Below are 14084 nucleotides of genomic sequence, written 5' to 3' on the forward strand. Positions count from 1 at the left end.
AACTCTCTTAAGAACGGCCGCTGTATGTGCTTCACTGCTTTTCTTTTTTAGCCTGTTTTATATTTGAGATACAAAGAGAGACGAAGAGCGTTAGCAACTCCAACAGTGCTCCCAGGGAGGTAAAATGTTTTCTGTTTTTAAAGAGCATGTTGCAGGTTAAAGACAAAACTTAACTAATCATAGGAAAATACGTTAACGATACTGTTTTTAAAGAAATTCAGAAATTAATAACCCACAGGGTCTGCTGGAGACGTTTTAGTCTTTGCTTTTTACTTCCGCATTCGGCTGTGACGTAACATAAGGGAGTCCCGCTGAATCCCCGTCTGTTTAACATAGAAAATCATGGATCTGAGTGTCACTCCTGTCAATAAAGAGGAAGAAAACATGTATTCCTTTACATATAATGGTCTGCTGGCTTATTATTATGAACCTGTTAGATGTGATAGAGAGCAGAAACAGGCAGGATTAGAGGAATAACGGCCTCAGGAGAGAAGCTGTGGTGTGAGGAGAGACCCGGAGCAGGCGTCCTGCTGAGTGACAGGTGTCAGCTCGCCATATATGGGCGAGTGCTGTGTTCACATCAGCATATATAAAGTTTGTAATCACATTCAATCAATTAAAAAACTATTTGTAGAAGGTGCAAGTGCCGATCATTCACCTTTACATTGTATGGGAGCTGCTCGTCAAAACGGCAGATCTGTACAACGTATTACGGTGCCGCGCTGTGCGTGAGAGAGAGAGAGAGAGAGAGAGACAGACAGACAGACATAGAACCCGATTACACAGCCTGTGCAAATGCAGCACTTTGTCTTTATTGTTTATTCCTGATGCAGCCCAGTGCTCACGTTGTTATAGAAAATACAGTGTATGGTGCAGGATCACGTCGCACGTAATCCACACAAACATGCACATCAGCGCACACACTCTACAATACGTGCACATATATTAGGCTACTACAAAAAGTTTAAAGTTTTAATGGGATAAAGGACCGATAGAAGTAAAGGTTGTGTTTCGTTTCGTTTCCAAACTGCGCGTTCCGTCTTTCCCCACTGCGCACACACAGACACACACACGCTCTCTTGTAACAGAGTTGGATTTATAATAAATCGTATGACTACATATATCGCTCCCTCCAGGAAATACACCGGACCATTGGTTCACAACTGATGGATTTATTCTTCGTTTGCTTTCACCTTCAATCCACTTGTGTTGACTTAAATCCACCGTCAAATTTACATACAAAAAAGACGCTTAATTAACATAAATTATAGACAGAAACTTTTGGTGATAAAACAATACAATAACTGATAAACACACCTCGTTGGCTGCATACTCCTTGGAGAGAAAGAATCGAACGAAAAATGATAACAAAAAATCTTGCTTCTTAAAGAAAAGGTTTAGTTTGCTTAATAAACAAAAAACAACAGAGACCCATCTCATATTACCGGTACTCTCCTCATGCTTTCAGTGTGTGTCACACACTTTCTGTTCCCCCCCGCAACAGGTGTAACGTACTCATTTCCTATTTACATTAAATTAAATATTTCAAATAACATTTAAATAAAAACAAACAATATGACATAAATTATATTTATGGCAGTTAAAACATATATTAATACAGACTGTCCGGTGTCTATTACGCTCACACTAGAGAATATAACAGAGGATTCCAGCAGATCAAATCATTAAATGTTTGTCTGCGTATATAATATTTGATGTTAAACACCCAGAGATTTAAATCATTAATAAGGAAACGTTTTTGTGTCTGATGCCGAAATATTCAACATGTCTGTTCGATCATTTCTGAGGTTGTGAGAATAATTCACCAAAAAACACTTTGAATAATCAAGCCACTTACACTGTGCACCCGAATGTGCGCCGCGCAAATTACAAACTATTGCAGGGAGGCATCTGTTCTCACTCACTACCACGTATCATTACACCTCTTTAATCATGTTTTATCCTGTTTTTTGTGCTTTCATTCTTTTGTTCTAAATGTTTGTTTGTAAAATGTTTGATGCTCTCGGTGCAAAACAAGTTCCCCCAGGGGCAATAAAGGCTTCATTCATTCATTCATACACGGACGCATAAAGCCGATCAAAGCAGAGTAACAGAACACGACTCCCTTATGTTATGTCATATGACGCGTTGTTGAAAAAAAAGCGAGATCTAAACAGCTACGCTAAAAACAGCCACTTTCTCCTCTAAATTAGAGCACTTATGTGTTGTAGAACATATTAAAAAAATAACCTACTTATTTTACAGCCATTAACAGACTATATAAAATATTAATTTAAAAACAAATTTAACCTGCAATATGCTCTTTAAGCCGCTGCACATAAAGGCGGGTGCTGAGCTTTTACTGTCGTCGGTGACTGCTGCTGCAGACGCTCTCTCTAAATTGGGAGCAATTGAAAAAAAGACGCTGGAGTTCAGGAAGAAATGCTCGGTGGACACAGGTCTGATGTAATTAAAGTACTTTTACAGTCTATGTCAGTGTATTCATACATCTGTTTGTCTGTATCTGTTTATCATGAAGCTTCAGGATGACCCACCAAGATCCAGAACTAGAGGACCAGGAGCCAGGCCATGGGACTCTAGAGAGAAAAAAGAAGAAGCTGTTACTGGATTTATGCCTGCAAGCAGCACTCATCAAAGAAGAGAGCTTTCAACATGTAGTGTATCAGCTTGTCTCTTTGTTTTCTGTTAACAAAGACTTGCATAACTTTTTTGTTGATTTGTATCAACACGTCAAGACCAGAGGAGGTTTAGGTGTCATTCCAAAACTGGGTCAACTTTTTGGGTCAGCTGATGGTGTCTGGTCCATAAACCTCTCAAAGAGAAAGACCTCCATCCTCCTGGAAGTGCTGAGACTCCGACCAGAGAAGACTCCAGTGAAGCTGAAGAACTGTCCAGATGAAGAGAGTGAAGTGAGGAGCTTCCTTCAGTGTCTGCCTCATATCTCACAGCTCAGGTAAATGAATGACTCTTCTGGATCATGCTTGAGTTACTTTCTTTCTTTGTCACCTTCTCTCTGGATGTAGATAGTTTTATGACGGCTCCCTTCAGGAGCCTCAGAACAGAAACAACAAGTCCATAGAGGGTAGCCTCTGTCAACAGAGAAAAGGTTTACACTGTAATCTAACGTGACAGAAGTCAGAAGAATGGTGTACGTTGTATATGTACCTACATGTTGATCATTTGTAAGAGTCATTACAATGTACTATGGCTCATTAAAAAGACAATCAGAAATAGACTAATCAAACAAACAGGTCAACACTTGTGATCCTCTAGTTCAGTCTGTGGAGATAATTGATGAATTATTGAGACAGACTTTAAGAAACAACTCTGTCTTTGACCTTTCTGAGTCCTCAACACGTTTTCAAGAATTACATTTAGTCAAAGTTTAGAAACATCTACATTTGATCTTCTTTATTGCATCATTATTTGTGTGTAGATGACCAAAGTGTTTTCTTCTCATTTGTGTTTGTCAGCTTTGAGTAGATCCACTCTGTCAGTGATTCATGTCTCCTTTCTGATGCTGACTTAACAAAGTTTTCTACTTTCATTTCAGTTTCTCTGTCAGGTCTGAAAGAGGAGTTGAGTTCTGTGGACGTCTGTTCTGTGCAGCAGCAGAGAGAGATCAGCAGACAGGAGAGAACACACTGCAGCTGTTATCATCACTGTGCTCATATAAAACATTCCCCTTAGTTGATGTGGAGATATGGGAAGATAAACTACATCAGTGTAAGTTCCTTCTGGATCTGTACTCCCACATGAAGGACTATGAGACTAAAACAGGCTTGAGAGTCCTTCCATCATTACAGTCAGTTCTCCAGTCAGCTCCTGCTCTCTGGTTCATTGACCTCTCAAAGAGAAAGACCTCCATCCTCCTGGAAGTGCTGAGACTCCGACCAGAGAAGACTCCAGTGGAGCTGAAGAACTGTCCATATGAAGAGAGTGAAGTGAGGAGCTTCCTTCAGTGTCTGCCTCATATCTCACAGCTCAGGTAAATGAATGACTCTTCACACCACAGTGTACATCTGTTAAGGTTTGCTCCTCCATCTGAATCCTGTCACTGTAACGTTGAATTATCCAACAACACATGATGGTGACATGTATAACATACTCCCAGAAGTCCTCATTTAGCTGAACAACTGTTTACTGAAGTTTTTTCTGTTTTGTTTTTATTTGCTTTTGGCATTTTGCCTTTATTATAGAGGTGGAAATCATATCTTTTGGAGTCGCTGCACATAAATCAGTCCCTCCAGGATTTCGCTGACTCTTTGGGGAATTGTTGTGGCCTAAAATTCCTGATTTTGCGGCAGCTTTTCAAAAAAATGGTATGGCATGTCGCGATGTTTTAGCTGTTTTTGCAATTACATTTCAGCAGGAAGCAAACATTGCACACTTAAATGTGATTGAGTGATATTTTAACTTGAGCAGAGTTTTTTACTTTGTGAAGCATATTCCTCTGCCTCACTCAGTGACGTCTCCCTCTCACATACGCGCACACGCACAGTCATTTCTGTGAGGCCACGCCGAGCTCTTTCCTCTTTTCAGAAACTAAACTGGAAACTACGTCACCACTAAACTTTGGTGACGTATTCGTAGCGTAGTCGGTGACTGCTGCTGCAGACGCTCTCTCTAAATTGGGAACAATTGAAAAAAAAGACACTGGAGTTCAGGAAGAAATGCTCGGTGGACACAGGTCTGATGTAATTAAAGTACTTTTACAGTCTATGTCAGTGTATTCATACATCTGTTTGTCTGTATCTGTTTATCATGAAGCTTCAGGACGACCCACCAAGATCCAGAACTAGAGGACCAGGAGCCAGGCCATGGGACTCTAGAGAGAAAAAAGAAGAAGCTGTTACTGGATTTGTGCCTGCAAGCAGCACTCATCAAAGAAGAGAGCTTTCACCATGTAGTGTATCAGCTTGTCTCTTTGTTTTCTGTTGATGAAGACTTGCATAACTTTTTTGTTGATTTGTATCAACACGTCAAGACCAGAGGAGGTTTAGGTGTCATTCCAAAACTGAGTCAACTTTTTGAGTCAGCTGATGGTGTCTGGTCCATAAACCTCTCAAAGAGAAAGACCTCCATCCTCCTGGAAGTGCTGAGACTCCGACCAGAGAAGACTCCAGTGAAGCTGAAGAACTGTCCATATGAAGAGAGTGAAGTGAGGAGCTTCCTTCAGTGTCTGCCTCATATCTCACAGCTCAGGTAAATGAATGACTCTTCACACCACAGTGTACATCTGTTAAGGTTTGCTCCTCCATCTGAATCCTGTCACTGTAACGTTGAATTATCCAACAACACATGATGGTGACATGTATAACATACTCCCAGAAGTCCTCATTTAGCTGAACAACTGTTTACTGAAGTTTTTAAAGATATAGAATGAAACAGGTGAAAACAAAGTAAACTAGTAATAAGAGACAAAGAATGGACAGATATTTGCTCCTTTAAATGGAAAGCACTAAATCTCATGCATGGAAGGAACATTCATTGTTTGTTTTCTTTTGTCATTGACTTGATGTCTTTGTGTCTTAATACTTCATTGGTATCATTCAAAAGTGTAGGAAGCCAAACTGTGGATCATGCTTGAGTTACTTTCTTTCTTTGTCACCTTCTCTCTGGATGTAGATAGTTTTATGACGGCTCCCTTCAGGAGCCTCAGAACAGAAACAACAAGTCCATAGAGGGTCGCCTCTGTCAACAGAGAAAAGGTTTACACTGTAATCTAACGTGACAGAAGTCAGAAGAATGGTGTACGTTGTATATGTACCTACATGTTGATCATTTGTAAGAGTCATTACAATGTACTATGGCTCATTAAAAAGACAATCAGAAATAGACTAATCAAACAATAAACAGGTCAACACTTGTGATCCTCCAGTTCAGTCTGTGGAGATAATTGATGAATTATTTAGACAGACTTTAAGAAACAACTCTGTCTTTGACCTTTCTGAGTCCTCAACACGTTTTCAAGAATTACATTTAGTCAAAGTTTAGAAACATCTACATTTGATCTTCTTTATTGCATCATTATTTGTGTGTAGATGACCAAAGTGTTTTCTGCTCATTTGTGTTTGTCAGCTTTGAGTAGATCCACTCTGTCAGTGATTCATGTCTCCTTTCTGATGCTGACTTAACAAAGTTTTCTACTTTCATTTCAGTTTCTCTGTCAGGTCTGAAAGAGGAGTTGAGTTGTGTGGACGTCTGTTCTGTGCAGTAGCAGAGAGAGATCAGCAGACAGGAGAGAACACACTGCAGCTGTTATCATCACTGTGCTCATATAAAACATTCCCCTTAGTTGATGTGGAGAGAAGGGACTATAAAGATTATCAGTGTGAGTTCGTTCTGGATCTGTACTCCCACATGAAGGACTGTGAGACTAAAACAGGCTTGAGAGTCCTTCCATCATTACAGTCAGTTCTCCAGTCAGCTCCTGCTCTCTGGTTCATTGACCTCTCAAAGAGAAAGACCTCCATCCTCCTGGAAGTGCTGAGACTCCGACCAGAGAAGACTCCAGTGGAGCTGAAGAACTGTCCATATGAAGAGAGTGAAGTGAGGAGCTTCCTTCAGTGTCTGCCTCATATCTCACAGCTCAGGTAAATGAATGACTCTTCACACCACAGTGTACATCTGTTAAGGTTTGCTCCTCCATCTGAATCCTGTCACTGTAACGTTGAATTATCCAACAACACATGATGGTGACATGTATAACATACTCCCAGAAGTCCTCATTTAGCTGAACAACTGTTTACTGACGATTTTAAAGATATAGAATGAAACAGGTGAAAACAAAGCAAACTAGTAATAAGAGACAAAGAATGGACAGATATTTGCTCCTTTTAATGGAAAGCACTAAATCTCCTGCATGGAAGGAACATTCATTGTTTGATCTGTTTTCTTTTCTCATTGACTTGATGTCTTTGTGTCTTAATACTTCATTGGTATCATTCAAAAGTGTAGGAAGCCAAACTGTGGATCATGCTTGAGTTACTTTCTTTCTTTGTCACCTTCTCTCTGGATGTAGATAGTTTTATTACGGCTCCCTTCAGGAGCCTCAAAACAGAAACAACAAGTCCATAGAGGGTCGCCTCTGTCAACAGAGAAAAGGTTTACACTGTAATCTAACGTGACAGAAGTCAGAAGAATGGTGTACGTTGTATATGTACCTACATGTTGATCATTTGTAAGAGTCAGTACAATGTACTATGGCTCATTAAAAAGACAATCAGAAATAGACTAATCAACCAATAAACAGGTCAACACTTGTGATCCTCTAGTTCAGTCTGTGGAGATAATTGATGAATTATTTACCAGGAAATAAAGATCAGCTGAACGCGAGGTTTGAAAGATATTCATTAAGAAGAGTGAACGAGATGATTCGATAACAGTGTGAAAAACAATCTATATTAACCAATCAGATCAATACATGTACTACACGAAAGGTCAACAGTCTAAACCAAAGAACAGTAAAGGGCAAACATGTTTATAAGATGTTCAATTCATTGTGATCATGAAAAAGATGATCATCAGGAGGTGATCAATACATGGAAAGAAAACAATAACACACCTTTTCTTTTTGGACTTTAGTGAGTTTAAAAGTTGTCCTCCAGTTTTCCAGCGTTTGGAACGGATTGATTTATGTATATTTGAGTTGAAGGTTTCCTTCAAGTCACTCTGTTGGTTTATGAGCTGAATCCATGTCATCACATAACATCTCTTTAGACAGACTTTAAGAAACAACTCTGTCTTTGACCTTTCTGAGTCCTCCAACACGTTTTCAAGAATTACATTTAGTCAAAGTTTAGAAACATCTACATTTGATCTTCTTTATTGCATCATTATTTGTGTGTAGATGACCAAAGTGTTTTCTGCTCATTTGTGTTTGTCAGCTTTGAGTAGATCCACTCTGTCAGTGATTCATGTCTCCTTTCTGATGCTGACTTAACAAAGTTTTCTACTTTCATTTCAGTTTCTCTGTCAGGTCTGAAAGAGGAGTTGAGTTGTGTGGACGTCTGTTCTGTGCAGCAGCAGAGAGAGATCAGCAGACAGGAGAGAACACACTGCAGCTGTTATCATCACTGTGCTCATATAAAACATTCCCCACAGTTGATGTGGAGAGAAGGAACTATAAACTACATCAGTGTGAGTTCCTTCTGGATCTGTACTCCCACATGAAGGACTGTGAGACTAAAACAGGCTTGAGAGTCCTTCCATCATTACAGTCAGTTCTCCAGTCAGCTCCTGCTCTCTGGTTCATTGACCTCTCAAAGAGAAAGACCTCCATCCTCCTGGAAGTGCTGAGACTCCGACCAGAGAAGACTCCAGTGAAGCTGAAGAACTGTCCATGTGAAGAGAGTGAAGTGAGGAGCTTCCTTCAGTGTCTGCCTCATATCTCACAGCTCAGGTAAATGAATGACTCTTCATACCACAGTGTACATCTGTTAAGGTTTGCTCCTTCATCTGAATCCTTCACTCAGGGGTGGATCTACCGGGGTGGCCTAAAAGAGAGGCTTGCCACCCCAGTTGCCACCCCTGTAGGCAGCAACGAAGAGAAAAAAAAGTTACGGCCAATTTCCCGATTTACGAGCGTGAATCTCCAATGTCCGACTGCCGCGAATGCAGCACAAGTTGACGTCAGAGCAGCAGCAGCCAACCCCAGAGACTGATTGACTGTTTTTTTTGAAAAAGCGAGGGATCCACTGAGCAAGGAGTCCTGAGGAAAGAAGACACGGAGGAAAGAGGTAAAAACGGATTAACAATCTATCAAGAAATGAAATTACATATAAAAAAAAGTCCAAGTATAGTTGCAATGCTGATTTTAAGATGATAAAAATGTTGAAGAAAGTTATTTGGCTAACTATACATGTAATATTAGCTAGCTCTGATGTTAGTTTTGTGTAAAATAGGCTACTCAAGCTAATATTGATTCAACTTCTGTCAAGGAAACATAGTTAAGTTGCTTTGAATTTTACAGAAATGAAGAGGAAAGGTTGCATCTGTAGTTTTTTCACACCAAAGAGAAAGGCAGGAGATAATGAACAGCTGAGCCAGGTAGACGGAGAAGATGAGGTGGAAGGAGAAAGAGAAGAGCAACAGAAACGTGACAGAGACAGAATACAAAGCCAAGGTGACCAGCAGGGACAGGAGGAGGGAGAGCACCACAGAGGTGAAGTTATGGAGGAGGGAGAGCATCACCAAGATGAGGGAGAAAGCCAGAGACAAGATAAGGAGCAGGGCTCAGACGGTTCAGACACTCTCCTTTCCCTTTCACTATCACCAACCATCTCCAGTCAAGCTGGTCCACATGGTATGGAAATGGTATACTAAGTTACATAAGAATAAAAACTAATGACAAAATGGACATTTTGCTTTAAGGTGTTTTAAGAGAGATTGCTTAAAGTTTTTCAAATAAATATAAATACTCGTTTGCTTGAATATAAATAATTGGGAAAACTTGTAAGTGTGAAAGTGTGATGAGATGGGGACAGAGTCTGAATATTTTGTACAATGTATTTTTGATTTATTGCTCAGATTAAATTCCAAATTAATGAAATGAACCTAATAGCACTCTCCCGGGCAAAAATGTTAGTCTTAACACATCTGGATGGTTATAACTAATGACAGTTCCAAATTGATTATCTTTTTACTATCTGCTACATTGTGTAATTAGTTTAGATGTAATGCAATTGAAATCTTTTCTCCTCTCCATCTTCTAGACATATCCAAGTCCAGGTATGAGGTGCCAGTGCAGGCAATCCGAGTTTCCCTCAGACCCTCCAGGGCGGAGCAAGGAGAAGTTTCCACAGTAACTAGTACAAATCTCATCCCTGGTTAGAATACTCGCACTCCAAAGATGCAGCTTACTGTTTTGCTTGGAGGCATTTTTCCCTCCCCGATGCCCCAAGAACTGTTTTCACCTCATCTGAGGGATATCGTAACTGGAAAAAGGCTACAATGAAAGACGGTGGTTTCTGTTCTCATGCCAGATCTGAAGGCCATGTAAATTCAATGTTTGCATGGACAGAGAACAAGAAAAGTGTGGATAAAAATATCTCAATGATTGGACTAATGGATGAGCAAAAAATGAAGCAGGTGGCTGAAAATCAGTAATACATCAAAACTTTAGCAGAAATTTTAGTTCTCACAGCCACAGAAAATACAGCACAGCAAGGTCACAGGGAGTCTTCTGATTCTGATAAAAAGGGTGTTTTTCTGTCTATGTCTGGGTCTTATGTACACAACAAATGGCTGGAAGTGCAGCAGGAGATGTTTGATGGTGCACCAAGGGAGCTCCATCAGCTTAGTGATACACGTTGGGCCTGTAGGCACATAGCATGTTGCAATGTTGTGGACAGATTGCCTGCAATAGTCCAGGTGCTTGAAGAGATCGCATCGGAAAACCATCCGCAAAGAGCTGTTGAAGCCAGAGGGATATTGGCTCAAATTGATCAGAATTTTGCTGGATCTCTTGTTCTGTTCAGAAAGGTCCTGAGTGACTCCAAATATTTATCTGACATGCTCCAGTCTAAAACAGTGGACTACGCTAAGGCTGTTGAACTTATTAAAGCACTTAAAGAGACACTGGTCCAGTACCGTTGTTAAGCCTCTTTTGAGGAAATGTGGAGTGAAACACTTGAGTTATGTCAACAAAGTAACATTGATATAACTCAGCGAAAACCAAAGAGGCTAAGACAGACAACAAAGATGCTTCAGGATACTATCCCCCACCCCACCTTGGGACATCATGTAGTTCCAGATAGCAAACACACTTTTTGTGTTTCTGTGTACTATCCAGTTCTGGATAACGTGATTGGTGAAATAGGAAGAAGATTTTCTGACACAAATTGTAATATCATGCAGGGTGTCCAGGCACTAAATCCATCAAGTCCAACTTTTTTGAGAGAGGATGCGGTTCTATTATTGGCTGAAGCTTATGAGTCAAATATGGAGGATCTCAAACACGAGTTACATCAGACGAGGAGGGTGTTAGAAAGAAAAAAGGGGGGAAAGGAGAGTCCTACTACTCTAATGGAGTTCACTCAGTTTTTGGACCCATACCAGGATGTTTTTTATGAGTTATTCAGGTTGTGTAAAATAGCGGTTGTTTTACCTGTGAGCAGTGCATCCTGTGAACAAAGTTTTTCATCTCTCATTGAGACTTATTTGCGATCTACTATGACAGAAAAGAGACTATCAAGTTTGTCTGTACTCAGCATTGAATCAAATCGCACCAAAGCATTAGATCTAGATAGATTTGTAAAGCGTTTTGCTGAGCAACATGGAAATCGGCGCATTCAGCTGTTATAGGCATGACAACTTCAGGTTCTGCTCACTGGTGTTTTTTTAAAGCTGTTAAAATTATGACATTTCAAATGTTACACTGGTGTAAATCCTGCTGAACATGAAGCAGTGTTGTTATTGTTGTTTTTGTTAATATACAGTATTAAACTGTCTAACAGCCTGTGTGAACTTTCAAAATGTTTTTGTACTTTTTCGGACTGGGAACAAAATGTATTTTTATGTGACTTTTAAGGGTTGTAACTCTGTGAGCCTTTTTTGTAATTTGTTGATAGAGCAGCTTAGATTTACATGCATGAAATGTGAAAATGTCCTTTTATGCCACCTCAACTGCTGTGAATATTGTATATACTGTACCATTCAATATTTTTCATCACTTTATCAGTTACCTCTTCTGTAAAAAAAATAGTTGAATCTACTGAGGGACACATTGGGAGAATTTAAACAATAAAAGCGATGTCCAGTACTTTGAGTGCTATGACCCATTTATTTGCACAGTGTATTTATGCTCACCTTAGTACAGCTCAGTTCATAGATCTTCATGGGTAAGTTTCTCTGACACAGTCAAAAACGGTTTGCTTGCCCTCGAACACATCTGCCACTCATCACCTGTGTCTTACCTTACTGCCTTTCCTGAGATACTTTCTTTCTTTGTCACCTTCTCTCTGGATGTAGATAGTTTTATTACGGCTCCCTTCAGGAGCCTCAAAACATAAACAAGTCCATAGAGGGTAGCCTCTGTCAACAGAGAAAAGGTTTACACTGTAATCTAACGTGACAGAAGTCAGAAGAATGGTGTACGTTGTATATGTACCTACATGTGGATCATTTGTAAGAGTCATTACAATGTACTATGGCTCATTAAAAAGACAATCAGAAATAGACTAATCAAACAATAAACAGGTCAACACTTGTGATCCTCCAGTTCAGTCTGTGGAGATAATTGATGAATTATTTAGACAGACTTTAAGAAACAACTCTGTCTTTGACCTTTCTGAGTCCTCAACACGTTTTCAAGAATTACATTTAGTCAAAGTTTAGAAACATCTACATTTGATCTTCTTTATTGCATCATTATTTGTGTGTAGATGACCAAAGTGTTTTCTGCTCATTTGTGTTTGTCAGCTTTGAGTAGATCCACTCTGTCAGTGATTCATGTCTCCTTACTGATGCTGAATTAACAAAGTTTTCTACTTTCATTTCAGTTTCTCTGTCAGGTCTGAAAGAGGAGTTGAGTTGTGTGGACGTCTGTTCTGTGCAGCAGCAGAGAGAGATCAGCAGACAGGAGAGAACACACTGCAGCTGTTATCATCACTGTGCTCATATAAAACATTCCCCTTAGTTGATGTGGAGGGATGGGACTATAAACTATATCAGTGTGAGTTCCTTCTGGATCTGTACTCCCACATGAAGGACTGTGAGACTAAAACAGGCTTGAGAGTCCTTCCATCATTACAGTCAGTTCTCCAGTCAGCTCCTGCTCTCTGGTTCATTAACCTCTCAAAGAGAAACACCTCCATCCTCCTGGAAGTGCTGAGACTCCGACCAGAGAAGACTCCAGTAGAGCTGAAGAACTGTCCACATGAAGAGAGTGAAGTGAGGAGCTTCCTTCAGTGTCTGCCTCATATCTCACAGCTCAGGTAAATGAATGACTCTTCACACCACAGTGTACATCTGTTAAGGTTTGCTCCTCCATCTGAATCCTGTCACTGTAACCTTGAATTATCCAACAACACATGATGGTGACATGTATAACATACTCCCAGACGTCCTCATTTAGCTGAACAACTGTTTACTGAAGTTTTTAAAGATATAGAATGAAACAGGTGAAAACAAAACAAACTAGTAATAAGAGACAAAGAATGGACAGATATTTGCTCCTTTAAATGGAAAGCACTAAATCTCATGCATGGAAGGAACATTCATTGTTTGATCTGTTTTCTTTTCTCATTGACTTGATGTCTTTGTGTCTTAATACTTCATTGGTATCATTGAAAAGTGTAGGAAGCCAAACTGTGGATCATGCTTGAGTTACTTTCTTTCTTTGTCACCTTCTCTCTGGATGTAGTTTTATTACGGCTCCCTTCAGGAGCCTCAAAACAGAAACAACAAGTCCATAGAGGGTAGCCTCTGTCAACAGAGAAAAGGTTTACACTGTAATCTAACGTGACAGAAGTCAGAAGAATGGTGTACGTTGTACAGGTCCTTCTCAAAAAATTAGCATATTGTGATAAAGTTCATTATTTTCTGTAATGTACTGATAAACATTAGACTTTCATATATTTTAGATTCATTACACACAACTGAAGTAGTTCAAGCCTTATATTGTTTTAATATTGATGATTTTGGCAAAAAAAGTCAAGAAAAACCAAAAAACCCTATCTCAAAACATTAGCATATTTCATCCGACCAATAAAAGAAAAGTGTTTTTAATACAAAAAAGGTCAACCTTCAAATAATTATGTTCAGTTATGCACTCAATACTTGGTCGGGAATCCTTTTGCAGAAATGACTGCTTCATTGCGGCGTGGCATGGAGGCAATCAGCCTGTGGCACTGCTGAGGTCTTATGGAGGCCCAGGATGCTTCGATAGCGGCCTTAAGCTCATCCAGAGTGTTGGGTCTTGCGTCTCTCAACTGTCTCTTCACAATATCCCACAGATTCTCTATGGGGTTCAGGTCAGGAGAGTTGGCAGGCCAATTGAGCACAGTAATACCATGGTCAGTAAACCATTTACCAGTGGTTTTGGCACTGTGAGCAGGTGC

The 14084-nt window shown here is 39.9% G+C and overlaps 1 protein-coding gene across 3 annotated transcripts in view; it reads left to right on the forward strand.

Moving 5' to 3' along the window:
- The window catches only part of LOC306824719 (uncharacterized protein), a 111213-nt gene that overhangs the window by 5444 nt on the left and 91685 nt on the right, over window positions 1-14084 (forward strand). For 2 of the 3 annotated variants that reach the window (XM_079344990.1, XM_079344991.1), the window contains exons 8-13: window positions 2540-2974; window positions 3575-4009; window positions 4792-5226; window positions 6183-6617; window positions 7991-8425; window positions 12525-12959. In XM_079344990.1, the coding sequence (XP_079201116.1) occupies window positions 2540-2974; window positions 3575-4009; window positions 4792-5226; window positions 6183-6617; window positions 7991-8425; window positions 12525-12959 (2610 nt within the window). The remainder of the gene's footprint in view (window positions 1-2539; window positions 2975-3574; window positions 4010-4791; window positions 5227-6182; window positions 6618-7990; window positions 8426-12524; window positions 12960-14084) is intronic. The other variant, XM_079344992.1, reaches the window with a different exon arrangement.

Source organism: Symphodus melops, assembly GCF_947650265.1.
Source record: "Symphodus melops genome assembly, chromosome: 5".
Lineage (NCBI taxonomy): Eukaryota > Metazoa > Chordata > Actinopteri > Labriformes > Labridae > Symphodus > Symphodus melops.